Genomic DNA, 23572 nt, shown 5'->3' on the forward strand with positions numbered 1-23572 from the left:
TAAGGTTTCTACAAGACAAGAAATTAATGACAACTAATTCTTACACTTGAATAAGAATTAAACACAATGTAATATTAAAACCATACTAAAATTTTTTTTTCAAAACTTACCTCCTCACAGGAACTGATTTTGATGTGCAATTGCTTGTTATTAAAGGTATAAGTCTGGGTACATGAGTATGCTGAAAAAGATGTTTTAGAAAAAGTTGAAAAATACTGTGTACTTCACATAATCCCTTCTTCTGTTTGCCTTACATTCAAGTATTTAGTTATATTAGAAAAGGACAAAATCAAAGTCTGAAAGAAATTAAGACGAGTCAAAAAGTTTTTCCAAACTTAACAGTACTGTGGTTATAATAACACATAATAAAGACAGGATAATTATGTAACTGTCAAGAAAGCGATCTTTTTGGGAGAAGGAGCGCTAAAAGGAACCAGGTATGTGTATGTCATACCTTCTGAAGCACCATGGCTACTGCTGGTAGAGGATGTTGACTACAATGATTACAGGTAAACAGAGTGACTCCATATACCTAACTTTTTGGGAATGTACGCTGATTTAACTGAATAACTGCCTAGAGTTTAGATAAATGTCAATAGATATAATCTGATTTCTATTAGTAATTCTTTTTTTTTAAAGATTTATTTATTTATGCATACAAGAGCTGGGGTACAGGACAGAGGTACAGGTGGTGAGAGGATTCACCAGAGACAAAGTGGGGAACAGAACAGGCAGATTGACCAAAATACACTGCTGAGAGGAGCAGCGGGCAAGTCAGCAGAGGTCTGCTGCACCATGTGGGTCACCTTCCTGGCTGGGGATCGAACTCGTGCTGCAGTGGCTGCGGATAGCTTCATAGGTTGCATCTTAACCCCTTGCGCCACCAGGGAGGCCCCCTCTATTAGTAATTCTTATGCTCTTCTATAATGAAGCAAATACTAAAACTTTCATAATAGACATAAGAATAAAACAGTAACTGAAGTATACATAATTGAAACCTTAAATTTATTTTTCTTCTAAGCTAATGGTACAGGTTGGGCTATCTAGAAAGCAGGCTCTGAGATGGAATTTAGTGTACAGGATATGAAGAAATGCCTTTGGGATTAAACTTGGGGAAGGGAAGTATAGCAGAAAGGGATAGAGGGAAAAAAATCAATCTGTTCTACATCCCAAAGATATCTTCATGCAAATCCATTAGGGAGTTCTGGAGTTAAAACAGCCCTTCAGAGTAGTTTTGAATTGGTCCAAGAGAGCCAAACCTTTATACTTCCACATCAATCAATTACTGGATGTGGGCCATACCAAGAAAGGGAAAGACACTGAGAAAGGCAGATTTCTACAGCTGAGGCAATCTCAAGAGAATGGCAACTGAAGGCTGACGGCCAAAGAAATTTCCATAATTGGGGAACAAGTCTTCCACTGAAGGAAAGTGTGCATGGTTCATCAGTGTCTGCCACCAAAAACTTTTCCAGCTACTATTAAAGGAAACCACTCACAGAGAAATGCAAGGTGAGAAAATGCAAGAGAGTGCTGACCTACATGCTATTCAGTCATTACATTCAGCATGGAAGGGTTCTGTGCATCTGCTTTCATCCAGAAGAGCACACTGCCCATGCACAGCTATGGAGTTAAAGTACATGGAGACTCCCTAGCCACAGCACACTATCCAGGAGGTCTCACTTGCTATTCTTTTCTCTCCTAACTTCTTCAAAACCCTACTGCTAGATTAACCTATATCCAGTGGCAGAGACAGGGAATAAGATTAAGCTGACTACCACTACAGTATATTCATGGGAACTTATACGAAAGGAAAATAAAAAGTGACCCTAACAATTATAAAGCATTTAAGCAAACACCATTAGAACAATTTATAGACTTTGGACCTGCTTGGTGGCGCAAGGGGTTGAGCACCGCACCATGAAGCAATGTGCAGCCTCTGCAGCATGAGTTCGATCCCTGGACGGCCAGGGAGAAACCACATGGTGAAACAGACCTCTCCTGACTCGCCCGCTGCTCCCTTCACCAGTGTGTTTCAGTCAGTCTGCCTGTTCTGTTCCCCACTGTCTCTGGTGAATCCTCTCACCCCCCACATCTCTGGCCTGTACCCCAGCTCTTGTATGCATAAATAAATAAATCTTAAAAAAAAAAAAAGAACAATTTAGACTTTAAAACAAGTGGACAACTGGAAAAAAAAGATTAACTAAAATTAAAAGGAGAATGAGGAATCAAGTAGAGCAATCTAAGCAAGTAGTTCCTGGAAAACAAAATATGGGACATATGAAATAACAGAAAATGAAAAAAAAAGAATACCTGATTGCATTTTCAAGGTATGACAGGCTAGTAAAACAGTAACATGAGACAAGCTCATGAAAAATGAGCAATTTGTAACAATGTATAAAATGTGCAAAATAGGTATTGTAAAGTATAAATTTAAAGGTATTTTCCTAAGAACATGTACTGCTATAAGACAAAACATTATTCAAGAAGTGATAAATAGCACCGGGACTTTCAAAATCTGTAGAAGAGTAACAGAAGGAATAAAAGTGGCAATAAAGTAATAAGTAAATAAATGTGTAATATAATACCGAAAGTGGTACTATAACCACAGAGGCAGAAAGACTTTTAATTTAGAGAATATAGAATACAAAATTTATGCAAAAAAATTCTTCAGTCTATATGAAATTGGTATTCTAAAAAAATACAACCAACCAACATTTCAAAAACAGATTTAAAAATGCCCAGTCTAAAACATTAGAGATGTTTTAGATACTTTCAAAGGTTATTAAACCCTAAAAATAGAATATAATAACAAAATATGTAAAATACAGGAAAATACAGAAAATAGGCTCATATATTTAAACAAATGCTAAAATCTTAACCAAAATATCAGACAAGTGAATCTAGCTATATTATAAGGTACAATGGCTAAGCAGAATTTAGTTCCTAGCTGTTCAATGAATAAATGAAGAGATACTCATTTCTAAAGACATTCAAGGGATATTTGATAAGACTCAATGTCTATTCTTGATTAATACTTAGCAAAATAAGAATGAGAAATTTCCACAGTTTATTAATATGGGGTATCCACAAAAACCCATACCAACCATCAATTTAAAGGATTCCTATTAAATTTATGGGTAAAACAAAGATATCAATAATTCCCACTATTTTTCAACACTGTTACAAAAGTGCTGTTTTTAGAGAATCATTAAAACAGAGATAAAGGGCCATTCTCACACACAGGGTCAGATTTTTTTGAAAATCTGCTCTCAGAGAGAGCAATATGAGAAACAAACTTCATTTCTTTAAAGGAAAGAACAGACATCAAAAAAACTGAGATGGAAAAAAAAAAGAGATGGCATTTAAGAAAAAGACCATTTATTTATAAAAATTTACTATGAGAGGGCCTCCCCTGGTGGAGCAGTGGTTGAGCGCTGGGTTGCGAGTCTGTCCACAGCCTCTGCAGTGCCAGTTCCATCCCTGGCCACCGGCAAGGGTCCCCCCCACCAAAAAAAAAAAAAAATTACTATGTGAAATGGTGGCATTTCACCATTTTCAAGAAGCGTAATTCCCTACATGTCATTGGTTTTGTATTTAAAATCAAGTTAGATAGCTATACTTCGCATAGAAGTAAAATCTGGTTAGAGTTAAACCTAAGAAATAAAATTGCAAAAGTTTTAAGCAACCGAGTATTTTTGTAATTGTTAAATGGGAAAGGTCACTTAATTATAACAAAAAGCACGAAAGAAACATTGTCTCAAAGCATAAAAATTTTAAGGCTGTACTGTATGTAAGAAATGACAGCTTAAACAATATTTGAAGAAATGACTGATAGGAAATATTTGCAACTTATATAACACAAAATTAATGTACAAAATGGCCATAAAATTCAAGAGGAAAAATTGCACAAGAGCATAAACTGGCAGTCCACAGAAGAATTATAAAAAATACCTAACATCCCTAATAACCTAAGAAATGTTGGGTAGAAAATGAAATACTATTTTACTTAATATTATAAAAGCTTTAGGAGAAATACACAATATTGGTAAAGAATGGAGAAAATGGCACTCCATAAACTTGAGGGAGAAGAACAATAAGGACAATTTAGTGTTATGACCTTTAATAGAGAACTGATTTAGGGGAAAAAAAAAAAAAAAAAGGTGTACATGATGGACAAGGGAACTTGTTCATATCCAAGTTTACAAAGCAAGTTAAAAACATATTTTATAGTATATATAGATACCATAATAAGTGCTATATACACAAATATGTAAATTACCTAATAGGTACACATGTCCTACATATGTAAAATATAAATGCCATTTTTATATTTTGACGCTAAAAAGCAAAATCCTTTGTATTATGTAAATGCTAATCTATAATACCATGTATTGTTTTTATAAGAAAATAATTCAAGTGATTTTCTTTTGGGGTTAAAAAGTATCAATGACTTCTTTAAGTATACTGAGAAAAAGACAGGGAAAAAGAAAAGAGAACCTACCCGAATGATAAATCTGATTGCAGCACATCCAGAAGTTGCCATGACTTTTGCACTGTTGGGGACAAGATTAAAAAGCGTAGGTACAATGGCTTCAGCGCCATGATCAAACTTGTTTCCCAAAACTGTTGAAAGATGGCTGCAATGAAAAACAAAATATGTCTTTTAAAAATAGTAAAGAGGTTTAAGATCACATAATTTTAAAATGTTCTTTTACAGAATTTAGGAATTTTAATTCTACTCAGTTCTAATGACAGAACAAAATGACAAAAAGAAATGCAGATATTCTGAACTTCCTTCTTTCCCCTAACCTGTAACTTATAGTTCAAAACTGAAATTTACCATTTCTTATCTCTTGGCAATATCTCTTTGGTACTTGGAGAAGTCACCTGTTCTCAGACTTTAACCATTAAAAAGACAGGTAAAACATTCAGCTCTAATTGCACTGAGTTTTAGTCTGTATCTATCAGACATTTCCATTCTAATGCCCCAAAACCAATCTTAAATTCAAAATATTTTACAAACAAATCTGAAATCTCACCCAAATCAGTACTCTTGCAGACATTCTCTTTTTCTATCAAACAGTATTACCACTATTTTAGTCACAAATACATACTAACACTTTGGTACACCAAATATAGAATTTCAATGTTCTTCATTAGAAATACAACTGTACTATATGCTAGTTAGTTGGGTAACCCTAAGGACATCTGTCTTCTCTTTCCAAATGTGTAGTAACACCACTAATTCAGCTTTAATTGCATGATTTTAGATAAAATCATGGATGGATGCTATAATCACAACTGTGACAACACTCGGAGTATCAGTTAACTTCTATATATTACCTTATCTAAAATACATGATTTGGCCAAAGTTAGCTCCAAAAATTCAGACTCCTGATTCAAAGAAGTACTCACATTCAGACCTATTTGTAGTATATACAGCTATACTTTCAGTTATCCAATGTCTAAACTCAAAGGCAAAAGGAAACCTCAAATCAGAAGCAAAGAGGTATCATCTGTATCTGGATGTCTTTGTCTTCTTTAAAGGTCATGAGTTTTATTCTGGTGGCAGATAATGTACTTGGGAATCAGTTTGATCTTTATAAGCTTATTGAGAGGAGTGGGGTCTAGAGTAGCCCTCACTTTAGAGCTGGTATAGTATTATTCCTATAAAATGACTTTTTCTGAGAGCTCTACTAAATATGGTAGATGTTCAAGAAGATTTCTCCATTCTGGCTCATCAGAACTTGAACCTCTCTCAGACTGAATTGAGCTCTGGGAATTGATGTTTACCTCTACATGTTCAGCAGTTCTTTCTGGTCTTCAGAGAGCTGCGCCTTTCAATAATATTCACTGAGACTCATGGGATCCCCAATGCAGACTGTTACAGTCATTTTTCTGAGTCTCTCTCTTCAGTCCAGTATTCTGTATTACAAATTTTAGCTATTTCAACCTTCAGAAACACCTATCTGTTTCTCCTTCAACTTGGAGACTGCCTAGCTCTGCTTGGATTCTCCATTCCTTCCCCATGATCCAGAAAGTGCTCTCAGGTCAAAATGATCACGATCATAATGGTTTAACACATTTACTTCTTTCAAAAATCATGTCCTGCACAGTCCCACTATCTGTAAATAACTATTTTATATATTTTATCCAACTTTCTGTAAGAGGGTTAATCCTGTACCAGTTACTACATCATGGTCAGAAGCAGAAGTATGATTATAAAATACTTTCCAAGGTTACCTTTGTGGGTTTTTGTTTTGTTTTGGTATAGCGAGAGAGAGTAAATTATTTTGATATGTTGGTACAGTTTAAATTTTGATAAATTAACAATGGGTGCAACAATTTGAGGATAACTGCTAAAATATCAGAAAAAAAAAGAGAGCTTAAAAATTACCCAAATTAGGCATCCCTGGAGGCCTAAAGGTTAAGTCTCGGTGCTACCACTGCCACGGCCCACTAGGAGGGCCTGGGTTTGACCCCCAGCTAGGGAATTAACCCATATGGCAGCAGCCCTCTCTTGTCTCGCCCACTGCTCCCCTCAGAGGTATATTTCAGTAGATCTGCCTGTTCTGCTCTCCACTGTCTATGGTGAATCTTTTCACCCCGTTGCACCTCTGACCTAGATCCCAGTTCTTGTATGCATAAATAAATAAAAATGAATCTTAAAAAAAAAAATAAAGTTAGTGACCAAAATCCACTACTATGTTTTAAACATATAAACACAGTATATGGTTGGTATAAAGAGCTAGGATTTTTTTTCAATCACACAAATTGAATCCTTATGTATAATAAAAATAATTTTTTGAAAATATATACGCTTTTTGGGTTAGCCTGCTACTGCTTTACTTAATGAGCACTGAATCAATGAGCACTACATTTATTCATTAAAAAATACTTATCACAAAAGGAATATACTCACGCTACAGTAATGCAAGCTTCTCGAACCACTTGAGATCTAAGATCCTTAGCTGAAAGTTTAAGTGCTCCATCCAACAAGCGTAAATGTTGGAAAAAGCAGTCATATTGTGCAGCTCCAGCAACAAGCAATGAACGAATTTTCTTAAGCTAAAATAAAAAGAATCTTCATTATTGACATAAGTGGTATTAAAAAAAACAAAAGCTATCTGAATTTCATTATTTCAAAAATAATAGCTAAAAGTAGCATTTCACTGTATTTATATTTCAAATTATATTCATATATTTCATTGCATTTATATAATTTTAAATACAGGTCTACATAAAAGTTTCCATTTTAGCCATTTCAAAGCATACATTTCACTGATAGCAAGTTCATCCAAAATGTACAACCATTACCATTCTCTAGTTAGGATCCTGCTTAATTATTTTTAAAATAAATTAATTTGCTTATATATATTTTACATAATTGTTCATTTTTGTACAATGTATTCTTTCTCCTCTCAGGTGTAGTCCCCATAAAACTCCCACCACTAGTTCACCCATGCACCATGACCATAGTCCCTTGTGTTCTTCCCTCCCCTGTTTTGATCCCTCTTCCTCTCCCTCCCCTGCAGAATGTCTCTGATTTATAGTTGCCTGTTAATTTTGTTTATTTATTTATTTATTTAGCTGATACCTTACTTTAGCAAGGAACCTTATTTTTAAGAGCCCCAAATCTGGAAAACTATATTCATTCATAACCAAAGTACAGAATTAAAAGGTCCAGCCATAAAGCCATTTAGCGTATTCTATTCTAAGGTTAACACACTTACTTTTTGAAACAGCTTTCTCCCAATTTCTATACCAGCAGCAAAACTTTTTAGAGGATTGCCAAATGTTTTCCAAATAAACCCAGACCTAACTAATAAAATTATACCACACAGAACCATATTTACAAAGTTGGAGCAACATATTCTGTTAAAATATTTTCAGATCTTAAATGCAGACTTCCTTTCAAAGAGAAGTTGATTAGTTATCTTTTGTTAAGAGTATCATAAAGTTCAATTTGTCAAAAAGATACATTTAATTTAATTAATCAAATAGAAACTGGGGACTCTCAGAAGAGAAGGAAGCCTTCAAACAGAATCCTGTCTCTGGTTTCTTGAGGTGTTCAAGACATAAATTTAACAAATTTACAAACTTTAATATATATGCAGTTCTTTGTCAATACAAATATAATTTTTAAATTTATCAGATATTTTCTCAAGAAATTTAAGCTACATAAAATATTCTTAACTTACGGATACAAGACTTTTTTTAAAAATCATGGGTAAAAATATCATATTCAGCGAGAGTAAGAAAAAGAGAAAAAATCCAGGCAGATATAATTGCTGTGAATTTTTATTAATACTATGAAAATATTTAGCATACAGGCAAAGTGAACTGCTTATAGGTAAATCTTATGAGAATTGAGTAAGGTGTTAAACCACAATGGTGACAGCCTTGAGAGACTATGAGGCTCACATATTTCAGCATCAGTCAACAAATAGCACATGTGGAGAAAATGTCAAAAGAGTCAGACAGTAACACCTGGTCAGTAAAAACAATTAAAATTGACCCTAAATAAGATTATGCCTATTTCCTTACTGTGTCATCAAAAAAGAAATGTTACCTAGCAGACTTATATTAGCAAATACTAGATAGTACTACTACTGAATTCCCATGTGTTTGAAAAAGAACATTGAAAAAAATGAGATCAAAAAAGAAAAAACTTACTGCATTGGCACGCTGATCCCAGTCATGTTTGTCATCTGACAAAATTTCCCTGATTTTATTTAGTGTTTCTTCAAGTTCTCGACTAGAATAGATCTTAAGGAAAACATTCAAAATTATGGTGTTAGTGTTTCTTGCCATAGGCAATGTCAAAATTATGTCATGATACTTAAAATAACCTTTCAAATAGGAAGGTTATTTCCCCATTCTAGCATCATTTTTAATACAGACAATAAAAATGCTTTTTCTTTCCTATTTATTATTATTCTCATGTTATTTCCCATTCATGGGTAATCATAGATATACTTTTAAAATACTTTGTCATTTAAAAACAAGATGAAAATATCCTAAGAATTAATAAAAACATACCTAATTTCTCAAAGTGATGTCAGGTATATAAATACCTATTCTAGTCACATACAATATTGCAAACCTATACACTACTGCAAAAGGACATTGTAAATTAATCCCCACCTCCCCTCCCCTGTAGCTAGGAAGGTACATGCTTTTTTTCCTCTAAAGCCAACTATCTGTGAAACACCATTATCCTTTCATCACTTAACTAATATTCATGTAACAAGAATGTAATATGCTAGGTACTAAGGAAATGAAATTTTGCCTTATGGAGATTATAATCTAGTCAGAGAGAAAAAAGAAATCAATCAAATGGCAGATAATCAAATATTGGAAAATATGAAATTACAAATAAAAAGTACTACCAAGGTGAACTACAAAGTGCCACGAAAATCTATATGATAGTGGGTTTGACCTACTGCAATAGTTAGAAAAATCAAGCTGGAACTGTGTTCTAGTCACACTACAACTGAAGAACTAGTCGGACATTAGGCTAAAGAGATTAGCCTTCCCAGAACATGAGCAAAGGCTTCACGACAGAAAGAAAATGAAAGAAGGTCAGAGTGCAAAGGGGGCCAGAGGAAGAGCCAATAATGCAGGTATAAGTCATTCAGTGCACAGCATTGTTCTACTTTCCAGTTAAGGTTCAGGTGTGGGTATGTCTCCTAAATCAGTTCAACTTTAGTTTACAGAATCCACTGGAAAATAGGTAGAGGGTATTGAAGGTGTGAAGCTCTAACCTCACGCTATGTTGCTAACCATGAGGGAAGACAAAGTAGAGGAATTTGGAAATGAGGGATGGAGAAATGGGGTTGTCTGAATAGTATTAAACAGATGTCTTCACAAAAACAGCCCTACTTAGTGTTTCATTTTCAGTGGCCATTAAATTCCTCTTTTATTTAAAACAAATTTCCTCCCCACTCAAAAGACAAAAACCCTTTCAGGCACACCACCAAAAAACCAAGAGTGTCTCATAGCAGGAATCTAGAAAACTTAAATAAGGGACCAGGAAAAAGAATAACTATAAGAAAGAAAATATCAAAATCAACAAACAACTATGAATCAGAGACACTCTATGGGGGATGGGGGGGTGGGGAAAGGAACGATTGGGGTCAAAATAAGGGGTTGTAATTGTATGGGGAATATAAAAATAAAATTAAAAAAACAAAACAAAACACACCTAAGAGTGTGACACAAGAATGAAGAGGTAGGAGGGGGACCAGATAACATTAAATAGAGAATGGTTCCTGGAGGCTGGCTCTTTCCTGTCCCCACCTTTGCTTCACAACAGTCCTTCCCAAATGTTTTTTTAAAAAAAAAGGCAGGCCCTTCTGCTACACTTGACCTTTTAAGATGCACTGCTCTGGAATACAGTGCAAGGATCCCCCTTCTCAGAAAAAGGAAAAAAAAAATTACTTCAGTGAGGGGAACAGAGTTTTTAAGCATTCTTTTCAGGGCGTTATATAAGCAAAAGAATTTCTGAATACCACTGTTAGGGATCTGTTGCAATAAAATGATTTCTAGCTTTCTGATTTTTGTAATGATTAAGTAATGGTCTCCACATACAAAGCAGTGGAAGAGAAAGTTTGCAAGAGGAAGATCATGAGCTTAACTTTGAACAGGTTGAGTTGGGGATGCCTCTGAGACATCTAAGGATGTCAGTGGAGAAATTATGGCACTCAAGAGAAGTTTAGCATAGAGATAAAAATCAGCACATTATTTATGTAAAAGTGGGAACTGAAGCCATGAGTTTGAAGGAAGTAACTGAGTAAGAAAGTGGAAAGTGAGAAGTGAGTGCTCAGAATAAACTGTTAAGACACCCAACTAACAGGCAAGCAGAAAAGGATGTACCTACAGAGGAGACTGAGATGAAGTGGGCAAAGAAGCAGGAATTAAAAACCAGAACACTGTATTATAAGCACCTTCAACTTTTAGTGGTGAACTTAAAATGTAGTATATACACATATTGATCTTCAGTGATGCACACCTGAAACTATGAAATAATAATGTTATAATGCAATGTTACTGAACTCATTTTAAAAAATGGCACCTTGGAAAAAATGTGGATGTAACTGGACATTGCAATGTAACAGGTTTCAACCATTTGAATTTAATTTTATTTCAGTCTCACCGAAAAATAAATGTACAACATTTATTAATAGCTTGGTAATGCAAAGTCAAATATTTCATTAGTCATTAAGGAAAAAAAGAAATTTAAAGCAGGAACAAAAGAATTAAATGACAAGGCACACAGGCAACAGTCATGGGGAGTGCCACTTTACTAGTATCGTTACCTGAATAGAAGGGACATCTGTAAAAGCTTTTATAAAGTCGTCTTCATCAACTGCTCCAGCACCTCCTTCCTTAGCAGCACCTGCTAATTAAAAAGAAATTTATTTTTTAAAGTTTATTTTTAAGCATTTTAGCAAAAAGGACAACATGAAAAATATAACAAAGGTATAATTTTGAGACATTCTATTTTGTAAGAAAAGGATTTTTTTTAAAAAACCTCCAACTTTCAGAAAAGTTAAGGTACTAGGCAGTAGTTGATTATCTCTCTGTAAATACTAGGCTAGGCTGGTAGTAAAATCCTAACAACAGAGTCAACAGCAATAGCAAGGACACAAGAAATTTAAGTGAAAGCAAAAACAAAGCTGACTAGCAATTTTAAATGACACTAAATGTTAATAAATGACACAAATAAGTGACGCAGAGACTTTATATATGTTGCAGTGGTAAGGAAAGAATGTGAGAAAAATGAGAGGCTTGAATTAAAATATACAAATAATCTTTCATTACACAGTAAAAAAGAAAGCTTACTACGTCATAGTTCAGAGCCAGTAATGAAGCTATATATTTTCCTTCAACTCCAAATCTACCCTCATATTTTGTGATGCTGGGCTGAGCAACCATTGGAATGAGCAACCATTTTTTTTTTTTTCTTGCTGATTCTAACAGTTTCCTATTAAACTGGAGAGAATGCTGTAGAGAGGCTGGAAGCTGAACAAAGAAGGAATCTGCTCCATCCTGAATGGCGCTTCCTGCTCTTACTAAAACCCCAGCAACTCTGGCAGACTACTTATTTTAGTAGCAGCGCCTGGTTCCAGGGCTCCAGCCTACAGTTTTTCTATCATTTCCTGAACCAGTTCACTGCACTCAGAGATACCAGTCAGCTGGTGTCCCCTCATCACAAATCTGCTTCCAGGCTTTGCAGGGACCCTCCTCTAACTCTCTTAGTTTTAATACTGTTAGCCTATTTAGTTTTGCCAGCTCTGGGGGTAGGAGCTGTTCACTACTGCCATCACACTTCACAGTTCTTTCTTTGCACTCTTAAGGCATCAATACCCACTTAACAATTCTTTATTAATTTCTCTCTGTAAAAGTAACTTGTGGTTTCTGTCTCCTGACAACCCTGGCTAATTACAGGAAGTACTTACTTTCTAACTCTACATTATATATTTATTTCTCCATGGTAAGATTTCAACACATGAAATGGATTTCAACTATACAACATTTGTATCCCAAAGGAAAATTAACTTAAAAACTTCTCCAATTAAAAAACTAAATTAAAACTATCTCCACAATTTTGTTTTGTCATCTACCAACAGAAATATTAGGACTGAAAAACTAGATTTAAAAAATTAACAAACACCATGCTATTTTTTTTAAAGATTTATTTTATTCATACAAGAACCGGGGTACAGGCCAGATGTGTGGGAGGGTGAAAGGATTCACTGGAGACAGAGTGGGGAACAGAACAGGCAGACTGACGAAATACACTGCTGAGGGAAGCAGCGGGTGAGACAGGAGAGGTCTGCTTGCCAGGTGGGTTGCTCTGAGGCCAGCAGGGATCAAACCGGCACTGCAGAGGCTACGGACAGCTTCACAGCGCTGCGTTCAACCACCTGCGCCACCAGGGAGGCCCTACCATGCTATTAATAAAAAGAAACTCAGGATTTCCAAAGGTAGATAAGAAGCTCATCTCAAAAAACAAAACAAAACACCTTTGTGAATTTTAACAGCAATAAAAGATGAACCACAGAACAGCATAATATCAAGTTGCAGGGTAATATAAACTATAAATTAAAAGCAAGGACAATTTAATAAAGAGAAATGAATCTGAGTTTACTATAAGAAATTCAATTATAAGAGTAAATAAGTAACAATTATTCCCCAGATAGTAAAAAAAAATTCAATAAAACAAAAGTATTCTCAACCAATCCCCACAATCAGTCCTAGTAACTAACTGAAAGTAATCAGTTATAAAAACAAACCAAAAAATAAAATATCTAATTGTATATTCTTGAGAGCTTCTTTGGGGGTTCTAGCAGGAAGCGCAGCTCATATACTCATATAACCTTGACTGAAGAAGTCTCTATTGTAGGGGAGCCCGCAAGTAGTAGTGAGGGGTGAAGGGAATACCCACTTACTCAGCCAAACAGGCCAAATCAACCCTGGTGACCAGTGGGGTGACAGATGTTGCAGCCACATCACCCTCACGTCCATAACTATATATTCTTAACACCTTATAGCATTCTACATTCATTTACAAATAATATTATTTTTGACTACTAAGTCTAGATTTTTACAATTTCTTTCCAATTTTCCACAATTGTCTTGCTCAGGACACTGAACATCAATTTTTGGGGGACCTGTCATTGTAAAACAGTTTCTAAACATTCAACAGTTTTTTTCTCCCAGACTTAACTTGCTAATTATTTCCCCCTATAACATTATTTTCATTAAGGTATCATTAATTTACAGCATTGCATATGATTTAAAGGGGTAGGTTCACACTTCTTCAGCTGCATGTGACCACACCACATCTACCACCCAAGCACCCAGAGTCCCTCAACCATAGTCCAATGGACCCACGTGTTTCCCATCCCTCTTTGGCCCACTCCGGTAGCCTCAATTCTGTGACCATATTTCTAGGGTTTGTTTTGGTTTAATTTTGTCTGCTCCTTTGTTTTGTTTCTTTATATTCCATATATGAGTACCATCAACCAGTATTTATCTTTCTCCTTCTGACTTATTTCATTTAGCATAATTCCCTCCAGTTCCATCCATGTTGCTGCAAATGTTAAGATTTCATCTTTTTATAGCTAAGTAGTAGTCCATTGTGTGTGTATATCTACACTACATCTTCTTTATCTACACATCTGTCATTGAGCAACTTAGGTTGTTCCACAACTTGACTACTGTAAATTGTGCTGCAATGGAAATAGGAGTGTTCATATCTCTTCAAATTAATTCTTATCAACAATTTTCATGAACAACTTTCTTCTCATAATAATAAATTTTTACTGCCAATTAACATAACAAGAGCAATCATTAGGTCATTTTGAAAGCAAACATCTGACTCTTGGAAAGCACACATCTCAACTGGGGGAGTTAGTTAACAACTTCAACGTGTCAAGATGTGGAAGACCAAGTTTAACAGAGGAATGGAAAAGTGTAGTGGAGATCACTATGAAGAGTTAATATAGTGTGCATGCAATCTACAAAAGGTATCATATATAGAATGTTAGCTCCAACAGAGTAATTCATTTGCCACAAACACATCAAGGACCTTCAAGGGAATGCAGAACATCTGAATAAATCCCAAATACCATCAGAGAAATGAGTCTCTAACTAAGGACATATGTCAACTTTGAAAGTTACAATTCACTCAAATCATAATGCTTTGATTATCCAGTGGCAGGGAGGATTAGAGGAGACTGTCATTCAGGAGACATTACTGTTTCCAGAATGTTAGGCTGGCTAGAATAGGCAGAAATCAGAAATTCACAAATATTACCTTAAGAGGTTTAAATATGAAGAGAAAACTCCACTATATTTAGTATTTAACTATTATTAAGATGAAGTGCTGTATACAAAAGTGAATAAGGCAAAGGGAAAAGCAGTATGTTTCAGATATAAAAGCAAGGACAATGTCAGAAGTGCAAAGGGGCAGAATATTCTCACGCTACAATGAAAAGAACAGCACTAAAGAGGAAACTAAAAGATGGAGAAACAATGCAGGGATAAATATGGTGTGAACCAAAAGAGATTTCACATAAAATCAATACTTTTAAAGAGAATTCACTAACACTACCAGAGAATTTGAAGAGCGCTATGAAGAGAGATAGCTCAACAGCGTTGTCTTTAACCCCTGAACCACCAGGGAGGCCCAGGTCTCTCTTATAACAAACCTGTCCCTTTCAGGGGCTGCTCTTTCTGTCCACATGTGTCTGCTCAAGCATCCTTTACTTCCCTTCCCTTTTTATAATAAACTTGCCCTTTTGACAAAGAGAAATGGGAAAATGGAAATACAGAAGAGATATGAAGATAGCATAAGAATACATACACATACCCCTATATAAGTATATAGGTGTGTATATATATATATATATATATATATATATATATGTGTGTATATGTGTATATACATATATAATTGGGTGCCTCAAATATATAATGGAGAGAATGAAAGAAACTCAATAGTTAAAAAGATAATTGTTGTGAACTTGCTAGACTCAAGAAAACCAGGAATCTATAGACTCACCACATACATGTGGATAAAAAGAAATCCACATCTAGTACTGTGGTGTAACTGCTAACACCAAAGACAAAGATATAGCCATCAAAGAAGAAGAAATCATCTAGAGAAGAAAAGACTTCTCAAAGGCAACAGCTGAGACAGAGTGTATTAATATCTTTCAAGTTTAGAAAGAAAATATTATCAATCTAAAATTGTGTACCTACAAAACTATTTTTTGAGACTACAAGTAGAAAAAATGAAAAGCACTGAAAGAAAACAAAAGATGTTATCAGTCTAAATAGGAGTTGGGCAAACTTTTTTGTGAAGGACCAGGTAACAAGTATTTTAAGGCTTAATGGGCTGGCTATATGGCCTCAAATCTTCACAAATGAATGGGTGTAGCTCCATCCAATACATTTTTACTTAAAAAAAAAAAAAAAACCAGATAGCAGAGGCAGATTTTGTCTATTGGCTGTAGTTTGCAAAATGCTGGTGTAGATATAAAAGACAAATATAGCAAATTCATTTAAAAATTAAATTTTAGGGCCTCCCCTGGTGGCACAGTGGTTGAGCGCTGGGCTGCCAGGCTGCCCGCAGCCTCTGCAGCGCCGGTTTGTTCCCAAGCGCCGGCGAGCGTCCCATCAAAAAAAATAAAAATAAAAATAAAAAATAAAAATTAAAAAAAAAATTAAACTTTAGCAAGGTGACTAGAAAATCAAAATACAAAAACCAATTTCATTTCTAAGCATCATCAACAAAGAAATCTTAATTTAGGGTCTCCCCGGTGGCACAGCAGTTGAACGCTGGACTGCGAAGCTGCCCGCAGCCTCTGCAGCGCCGGTTCGATCCCCCGCCACTGGCGAGGGTCCCACATGGCACAGCAGACCTCTCCTGCCGTGCCTGCTGCTCCCCTCAGCAGTGTATTTCATCAGTCTGTCTGTTCTGCTCCCCGCTCTGGCTTTGGTGAATTCTCTCACCCTCCTGTGCTTTTGACTGTACCCAGTGCTTATATAAATAAATAAATCATAAAAAAAAAAAGAAATCTTAATTTAAAAATATGCTATATTCAATCGTAATAAATATTTTGAGGTATCTAGGAATAAACCATACCAAACACAACTAATTATGACAATTAAAAGTCATTGTAGGGCTATACTGATGAAATAAGCAAAATGCAAAGTTCAGAAATAGACTCATAAAACATGAAACTTTGATAAATAACAAAGGAGTTGATTCAGATCAATGGAGAAAGTATAAATTATTCAATAATAATTTCTTAAACTTCACAAAATGCTGAGATAATGGGTTATCTATACTAAAAAAGGCCATTTTCTTACCAAATATTAAAATTACATTAGACATTCTGATTCACATGGGAAAATGCAGGCTTCTAAATTAATTTCAAATATTCAACTAAATACTCCAAAAACAAGACTAAAAAGAAGAGCAAATATAATATACCCAAAGTATATACCTGAAGTACAAAATAAGAGTCAATACTTCAAACTTCAATTTTCAAGTAAATGAGGAAATAGTAACATCCAAGGTCAGTAATGTCAACCACAGAGTCCTCAATGGAGAGAAAAATCAGAGAAAATTGTATAGAAAAGAATCTTACTAGGTGAAACACAGACATCAAGAACGGAATTTGCCCTCAGGACCAGGGGTTAGCAGAACTCAAAAGGGCGAGGTAACCCTTCAAAGCCTGGTGAATAAGGAAAGGAAGCAAAGAGAAAGGCTCTGTTGAAACAAGATGTTATTATAGATTCAAAAGCAGAAAGTCCCCAATGTTCATTTGGTGAAAAAGCTGCATTTTACAATACCAACAAAAGAGGGCATCCTTGAACTAAGAAACAGTAAATTTTTCCTGGCCTCATAGCATCACTTGCTATAAAAAATATTCTAAAGACATGTGAAGAAGTTTAAATGTAGAATGGAAGTGTTGAAAAGGTGAGTATATCATCTAAGAATAAATTTACAGAATATTAAAGAGTTAGATGAACAAATTAAGAACATCACAAAGAAACCAGAAAAATCCAGAACATGGGAAAACCTAAAAGACACCTAGCTGGCTTAGACTCCAAAATAGGTCAATGTCACGAATATAAGAATTGGTAAGGAGAGTGTTTCACAGACTACTGTGGAATTTTCTTCCGTATGACAATGGCATTATACAATGAAGTGTGTCTTTTTTTTAAAGGTTTATTTACTTATGCATACAAGAACTGGGATGCAGGCCAGAGGTATGGGTTAGCAGGGCTTGAAAGGATTCACCAGAGACAGAGTGGGGAGCAGAACAGGTGGACTGATTGAAATACACTGCTGAGGGGAGCAGTGAGTGAGAAAGGAGAAGTCTGCTGCGCCATGTGAGTTAGCTCCCTGGCCAGGGATGGAAGGGTTGCCGCTGTGGCTGCAGATAGCTTCACAGTGCTGAGACTTAACCCCTTGCACCACCGGCAAGGCCTCTGGAGTATGTCTTTAAGTTTTAAGGTGCATATTAAGTATTTATGGCTGAAATATCATGTCTAATGGTTGTAATTAAAGGATAGAGTATGTGCGGGAATATATCTACATAAAGTTCAAGTGAATAAATCTAGTTGATGAGTATATACGAATATACTTAATAACACTTTTTGCATAACGTTGGGACTGAATTATAGAGCTTCTTATTGCAGACAGGATATTTCTATTGTCTTCTCCCAGCTATCAAACATTATTTATAAGTGCTTTAAAAAATAAACCCTATACAATGAAATTGATCACTTTAAGTTTTGCATAAGACGAAAAACAAAATGGAGGTCAAAGAACTATAGTAAAACACAATATTCTTATACAGGCTAAGTAATTAAGCAACTTATTGATTTGTACTTGTAATAAGTAATCTGTTAATTACTCAAATCATATTTACCTCAAACCCAAAGGTGAAACCAGGGCATCACATGATGGATAGACAATAATATGAGGTTCATAGTAACTTAAGACAGAATGGTAGATTGGTCAACCCCTAAATTCCAAATGTCAATAATAGTACTGCTATATGCAGTAAAAGTATCACATACAATATTTGGAGATGACCCACAAAGAAGTCCTTGATAATGGCTCAAGCACTGGGTACTTGTTTCATGTCCACTAATAATGAACTGCCTGATCTTGGATATATCATTTAACTATGTGAGGCTCACTCAATCTCTTCATCTGAATCTGGGTCAGATCCTCTTTAAGACCTATTCAGAGCAAAGTCTTCTGGGCTTAGTATCTCTCCCTGTCATTAGGGGAAGAAAGGAAGAAAACAAAATAAAACATACAAAAGTTACTTGACTTTAAATAAGTTCAAAACAAAAAACTGAGATTTTATCAGCTAAAAATCAGGTTCCAGATTAAGCAACAAATTCTGTGATATTTGGTTTATTAAATACCCAGAAGGCCCTCGGTACCTGCAGGTTATGATCCACAGACTCAACTAGATGGGGAATGAAAACATGTACTATATGGTCAGGCCTATGATGGTTGTGTTTGTACTGAACATGTACAAGCTTTTTTCTTGTCTTATTCCCAAAACAATACAATATAACATCTATTGACAAAGCATTTATACTGTATTAGGTAATAATTTTAATGGAGAGATGATTGTGCAGAGGTTATATATATACTATGCCAATTACTGTAAGGAACCTGAACATCTGTGGATTTTGGTATCCTCAAGGGTCTAGAAACTAATCCCCCATAGATACTGAGAAACAAATGTATACTAATTCTCATGATCTTTACTTGTTAAAAAAAAAAAACAAAAACTGTTGTCTTTATGATAGAAAATAATTAAAAATATTAATGTAACTTGTGGAAAATAGTTATCTTGAACGTTCTTTTTTTTTTTTTTTTATACAGGCATGTTTTTATTTATTTATTATTTATTTGTTTGTTTGTTTTCGTTTATACATGCACTGGGTACAGTCAGAAGCACGGGAGGGTGAGAGAATTCACCAGAGCCAGAGCGGGGAGCAGAGCAGGCAGAAGGACCGAAGTACACTGCTGAGGGGAGCAGCGGGCGGCAGGAGAGGTCTGCTCGCCATGTGGGACCCTCCTCCGGTGGCCGGGGAGCAGCCAGGGATCGAACCGGCGCCGCAGAGGCCGCGGGCAGCTTCGCAACCCAGCGCTCAACCGCTGCGCCACCGGGGAGGCCCCTATCTTGAACGTTCTTAATAAAACCTCAGATCACTTACAAATGAAGTAAGACAAATGCAAAATGCACTAAAGAAGAGTAAGTAGTACTGATTTTGAGAAGGTGGAAATAAGAACTGAACATCAAAACTTTAGAGTGAAAATACAAAAAGAAAATATTTTGTCTTTTTGAATGAGTGACCAAGTGAGAAAGAACAACAAAACTCTAAGAATTGATGATTTGGTCAATTACACCTGAATGATTAAATGCAAACCAACTCAGTGATAAATCACTAACCTCAAAATCCAGTACTAATTATAAACAACAACAATTATGTCATTTAATTCAATTTTTACTTTTTTTAACAGCCAAAACAGGGATAGGGATATTATAAATCAGAAAATAAGCTTTAAAAGGGCAACTTCAATAAGAAAATATTGAAAACCTTTTCTATTTATAGAGCAAATATTCAGGTTTATTCATTCCCAAATATACTATTTTGCTGGAAACCATACAAGTTGAGCTTTAATATGACCAACTTATGGATGCTGGAGGTAGTGATCATTATTATATATTATAATCTCATAGAGTATTTACAAGAATCCTTAATTAACCAGTATTAGTGTGTACATGGCAGTACACAAATTGATTTTTGTGCTTTGCCCACATACTTCCATGACACTAGGCAAGTGAGTTAACTTCTCCAACTTTGGTTTTCTCATTTGTAATGCAGGGATGATAAAGTACTTAATTCAGAGGTTTTGAGTTTTAAATAAGAGGATATATGTAAAAACATACAAGTTTTTCTAAAAAATTACTACCTAAAGTACTACAGAGATGTAAGAATTTTAAACAATCAGGTACCTTTATTAAATGTGTAACAAGTCACCAAGCCAAAACAAAGAAAATGCGTTTGCTTAAATTCCTATTATGGGGCCTCCCCAGTGGCCAGTGGCGCTGCGAAGCTGTCCGCAGCCTTTGCAGCGCGGGATCTATTCCTGGCCAGCCAGGGAGAAACCCACAGCCCGGTGCTCCCCTCAGCAGTGTCTTCAGTCCGTCCGCCTGTTCTGCTCCCCACTCTGTCTCTGGTGAATTCTCACCCTCCCGCGCCTCTGACCTGTACCCCAGTTCTTGTAAAAATAAAAAATAAATAAATCTTAAATTCCTATTATGAAGCTAAATGTTATTCAGAAAATGAACTTTTTAAAAGAATTCATTTTATCCTTATTCTAATTTAGTAAAGCACAAAAATCACATATTTACACCCACATAATAGGGATTTTTATGACAATAATATATTGGTATGGAGCAACCAGTAACCTTTCTTTTGATTTTCCTTGGCTTACAATTATAATATGTCACAACTATAAAATGAATAGAACAGGCTGGGAAACTGAATCAAATAATAAAGCAAAAGTAACACATACTAAAAATTAAACACAGATCCCATTGCTTTTAATTAAGTGAATAGGATACTTTGCTAAAAATAGCATACATTTCTTTAATCTTGATATCTATCTCTGGGGAAAGTAAATTAAACTTTCTGACTTCAAAAGCAGAGTCAGTGTGGATTCCAAGAAAGCTCATTTAATTTTGATTTTGGTGATTTTTAATTGAAGAGAAATATGAAACTCAATGGACTGTGATTGCCTTATACTATTATAAATCATTATATATATATATATACACACACACTTACAATGCATTATATTATATATTACCTACCATATTCCTTTAACTAGGAACCAACAATACATATCTTTTTTTTTTTTTTAAAGATTTATTTATTTATTTTTACAAGCACTGGGTACAGTCAGAAGCGTGGGAGGGTGAGAGAATTCACCAGAGCCAGAGCGGGGAGCAGAACAGGCAGAAGGACGGAAGTACACTGCTGAGGGGAGCAGCGGGCGGCAGGAGAGGTCTGCGCGCCTTGTGGGACCCTCACCCGGTGGCCGGGGATTGAACCGGCACTGCAGAGGCTGCAGGCAGCTTCGCAGCCCAGCGCTCAACCGCTGCGCCACCAGGGGAGGCCCAACAATACATATCTTTTTATTATAAACCTACAAGTAGCAAATAAAATTCCTAGACTGAATCACCATCATTCCATAAAAACTTTTGAGAAAGTAAATATATAGTGTGGAACACAGAATAGGTATAAAAAGAGTCAATGCAATCTTTAAGAATTTGAAAGTATTATGTTAGCAAATAATTCACCTTCCCTGATGAAGTTACAAGGAGGCAGATTTCAATGCAATGTAATAAAGAATCAATTTATCCAGAGCTGAAATTAGCTTATAACACTCTGGAGGACACTATACCAAATTGAAAGACTATCTGCACATTTTGATTAGTAAACTTTCAAAATTTATTCCAAGGAAATGATTTGAAATATGCTAAAAGATATATATATCTTTATAATAGATATAAAATATCTATTATGAACTGTGCTACCATTCTTATATAAATATATATATTTATATATATCTTTATAATAGATATTAAATATCTATTATGAACTGTGCTACCATTCTTATATAAATATATAAATTTATGTATGTATTTTATATATTACATACAATATATATAAATATAAAAGAACAGCAGCACAGTTTATAACAGGAGAAAATACTGAAAGCAACCTAGATACTATTTTCCATGAGTAGTTTTTAATCAATAATTTAAGACAATGAGAAAATGCTCTGGGTAAAATAAGGAAAAGGCTCTACAAAACTACATAATGAATAGTGTTGATTCTGTCCTCCTAATAAAATATTTGTATATGTAAAAATAATTAGAAACACCATTATAAAATTAGAAGAAAGTAGATGACAATGTACCGGCTAATTTTGTCTAGATGTAGTGGTATTTTGCAGGTTGTTATTCTGAATTTTAATTCTTGAGCATTTATTATTTTTATCAGATGCTGAATAATCAAGAATATTATGAAAGGAATTGTTATACTTGAATAGTAGTCGAGCATTAGTCCCAACATACCTTCTAAAACTCCAAGAAAACTTCCTACAACTAATTTAAAAATCAATAAGCCTCTGCCAAGAACAAAAAAAATCTAAATTTTCAAAGGACTGACCATTAAGAGTGGTATTGATTTATATAACAACATTCACATCCTCTGGCTAGCAGAGCATTCTTAGATAGAAAAGTGGGCAGTGAATCCAAATCAGTTGTGGCAAGAAAAGAAACAATTAATTGCAAAATGAATAGGCAATTGTCAAAGGGAGGAGGAGGAAGAAAGTAAATTTTCTTACCCTATTTTTATCAATAGGATTGATATCTAGATGGATGATATAATCAGTATGAGATTTCATTACAATCATGAAAGCACCTAATATTTTCATATCTGATAGAATCAGAAACCATGGGGGGATGGCAATGAGAAAGTCTCTTTTTAAAAATTCTTTTTAAAAATAATAGCTGATTTTAATAGTTAATCTGATTAACTTCAGATGGATCTTTGAGAAATAAACTACAATTTCAATTTCCATCTAAGAAAGTAAAACAAGAAAACAACTAATTATAAACTTCAGGACCAGATTCACCAAAATATTAAATATATCACCACGTATTTAAAATAATCCCTCTTAAATCAAAAAGATAGTTCCGTGAAATTATAGATTAGAAATCTATAGCACAAAATTAAGAAAAAAGAATTTTCCTAGAAATGACTGAAGATAGTTATTTGTCACAAAAGGAAGAAACTGCAGAATGTCATATACTTTTTACCAAAGATGAGAATGCTTAATAGAAAATAACCTGTAGGAGAATGTAATAGCTAACACTCAGATGAGAATATAGTCCTACATTACTAAAATAAAATAAGTAATACTGTACTATATGCTGCTCAA

The 23572-nt window shown here is 34.9% G+C and overlaps 1 protein-coding gene across 10 annotated transcripts in view; it reads right to left on the minus strand.

Annotated features, from left to right (window-relative positions):
- Positions 1-23572, minus strand: part of CLASP2 (cytoplasmic linker associated protein 2) — a 149847-nt gene that overhangs the window by 70756 nt on the left and 55519 nt on the right. For 6 of the 10 annotated variants that reach the window (XM_037526019.2, XM_037525998.2, XM_037525983.2 and 3 more), the window contains 5 exons: positions 11322-11404; positions 8677-8769; positions 6923-7068; positions 4502-4637; positions 111-181 (listed from right to left, as the gene is read on the minus strand). In XM_037526019.2, the coding sequence (XP_037381916.1) occupies positions 111-181; positions 4502-4637; positions 6923-7068; positions 8677-8769; positions 11322-11404 (529 nt within the window). The remainder of the gene's footprint in view (positions 1-110; positions 182-4501; positions 4638-6922; positions 7069-8676; positions 8770-11321; positions 11405-23572) is intronic. The other 4 variants (XM_037526026.2, XM_037526085.2, XM_054693018.1 and 1 more) reach the window with 1 other exon arrangement.

Source organism: Talpa occidentalis, unplaced genomic scaffold, assembly GCF_014898055.3.
Source record: "Talpa occidentalis isolate TD23 unplaced genomic scaffold, MPIMG_talOcc4v2.1 talOcc4.10, whole genome shotgun sequence".
In the NCBI taxonomy this organism is placed as follows: Eukaryota; Metazoa; Chordata; class Mammalia; order Eulipotyphla; family Talpidae; genus Talpa; species Talpa occidentalis.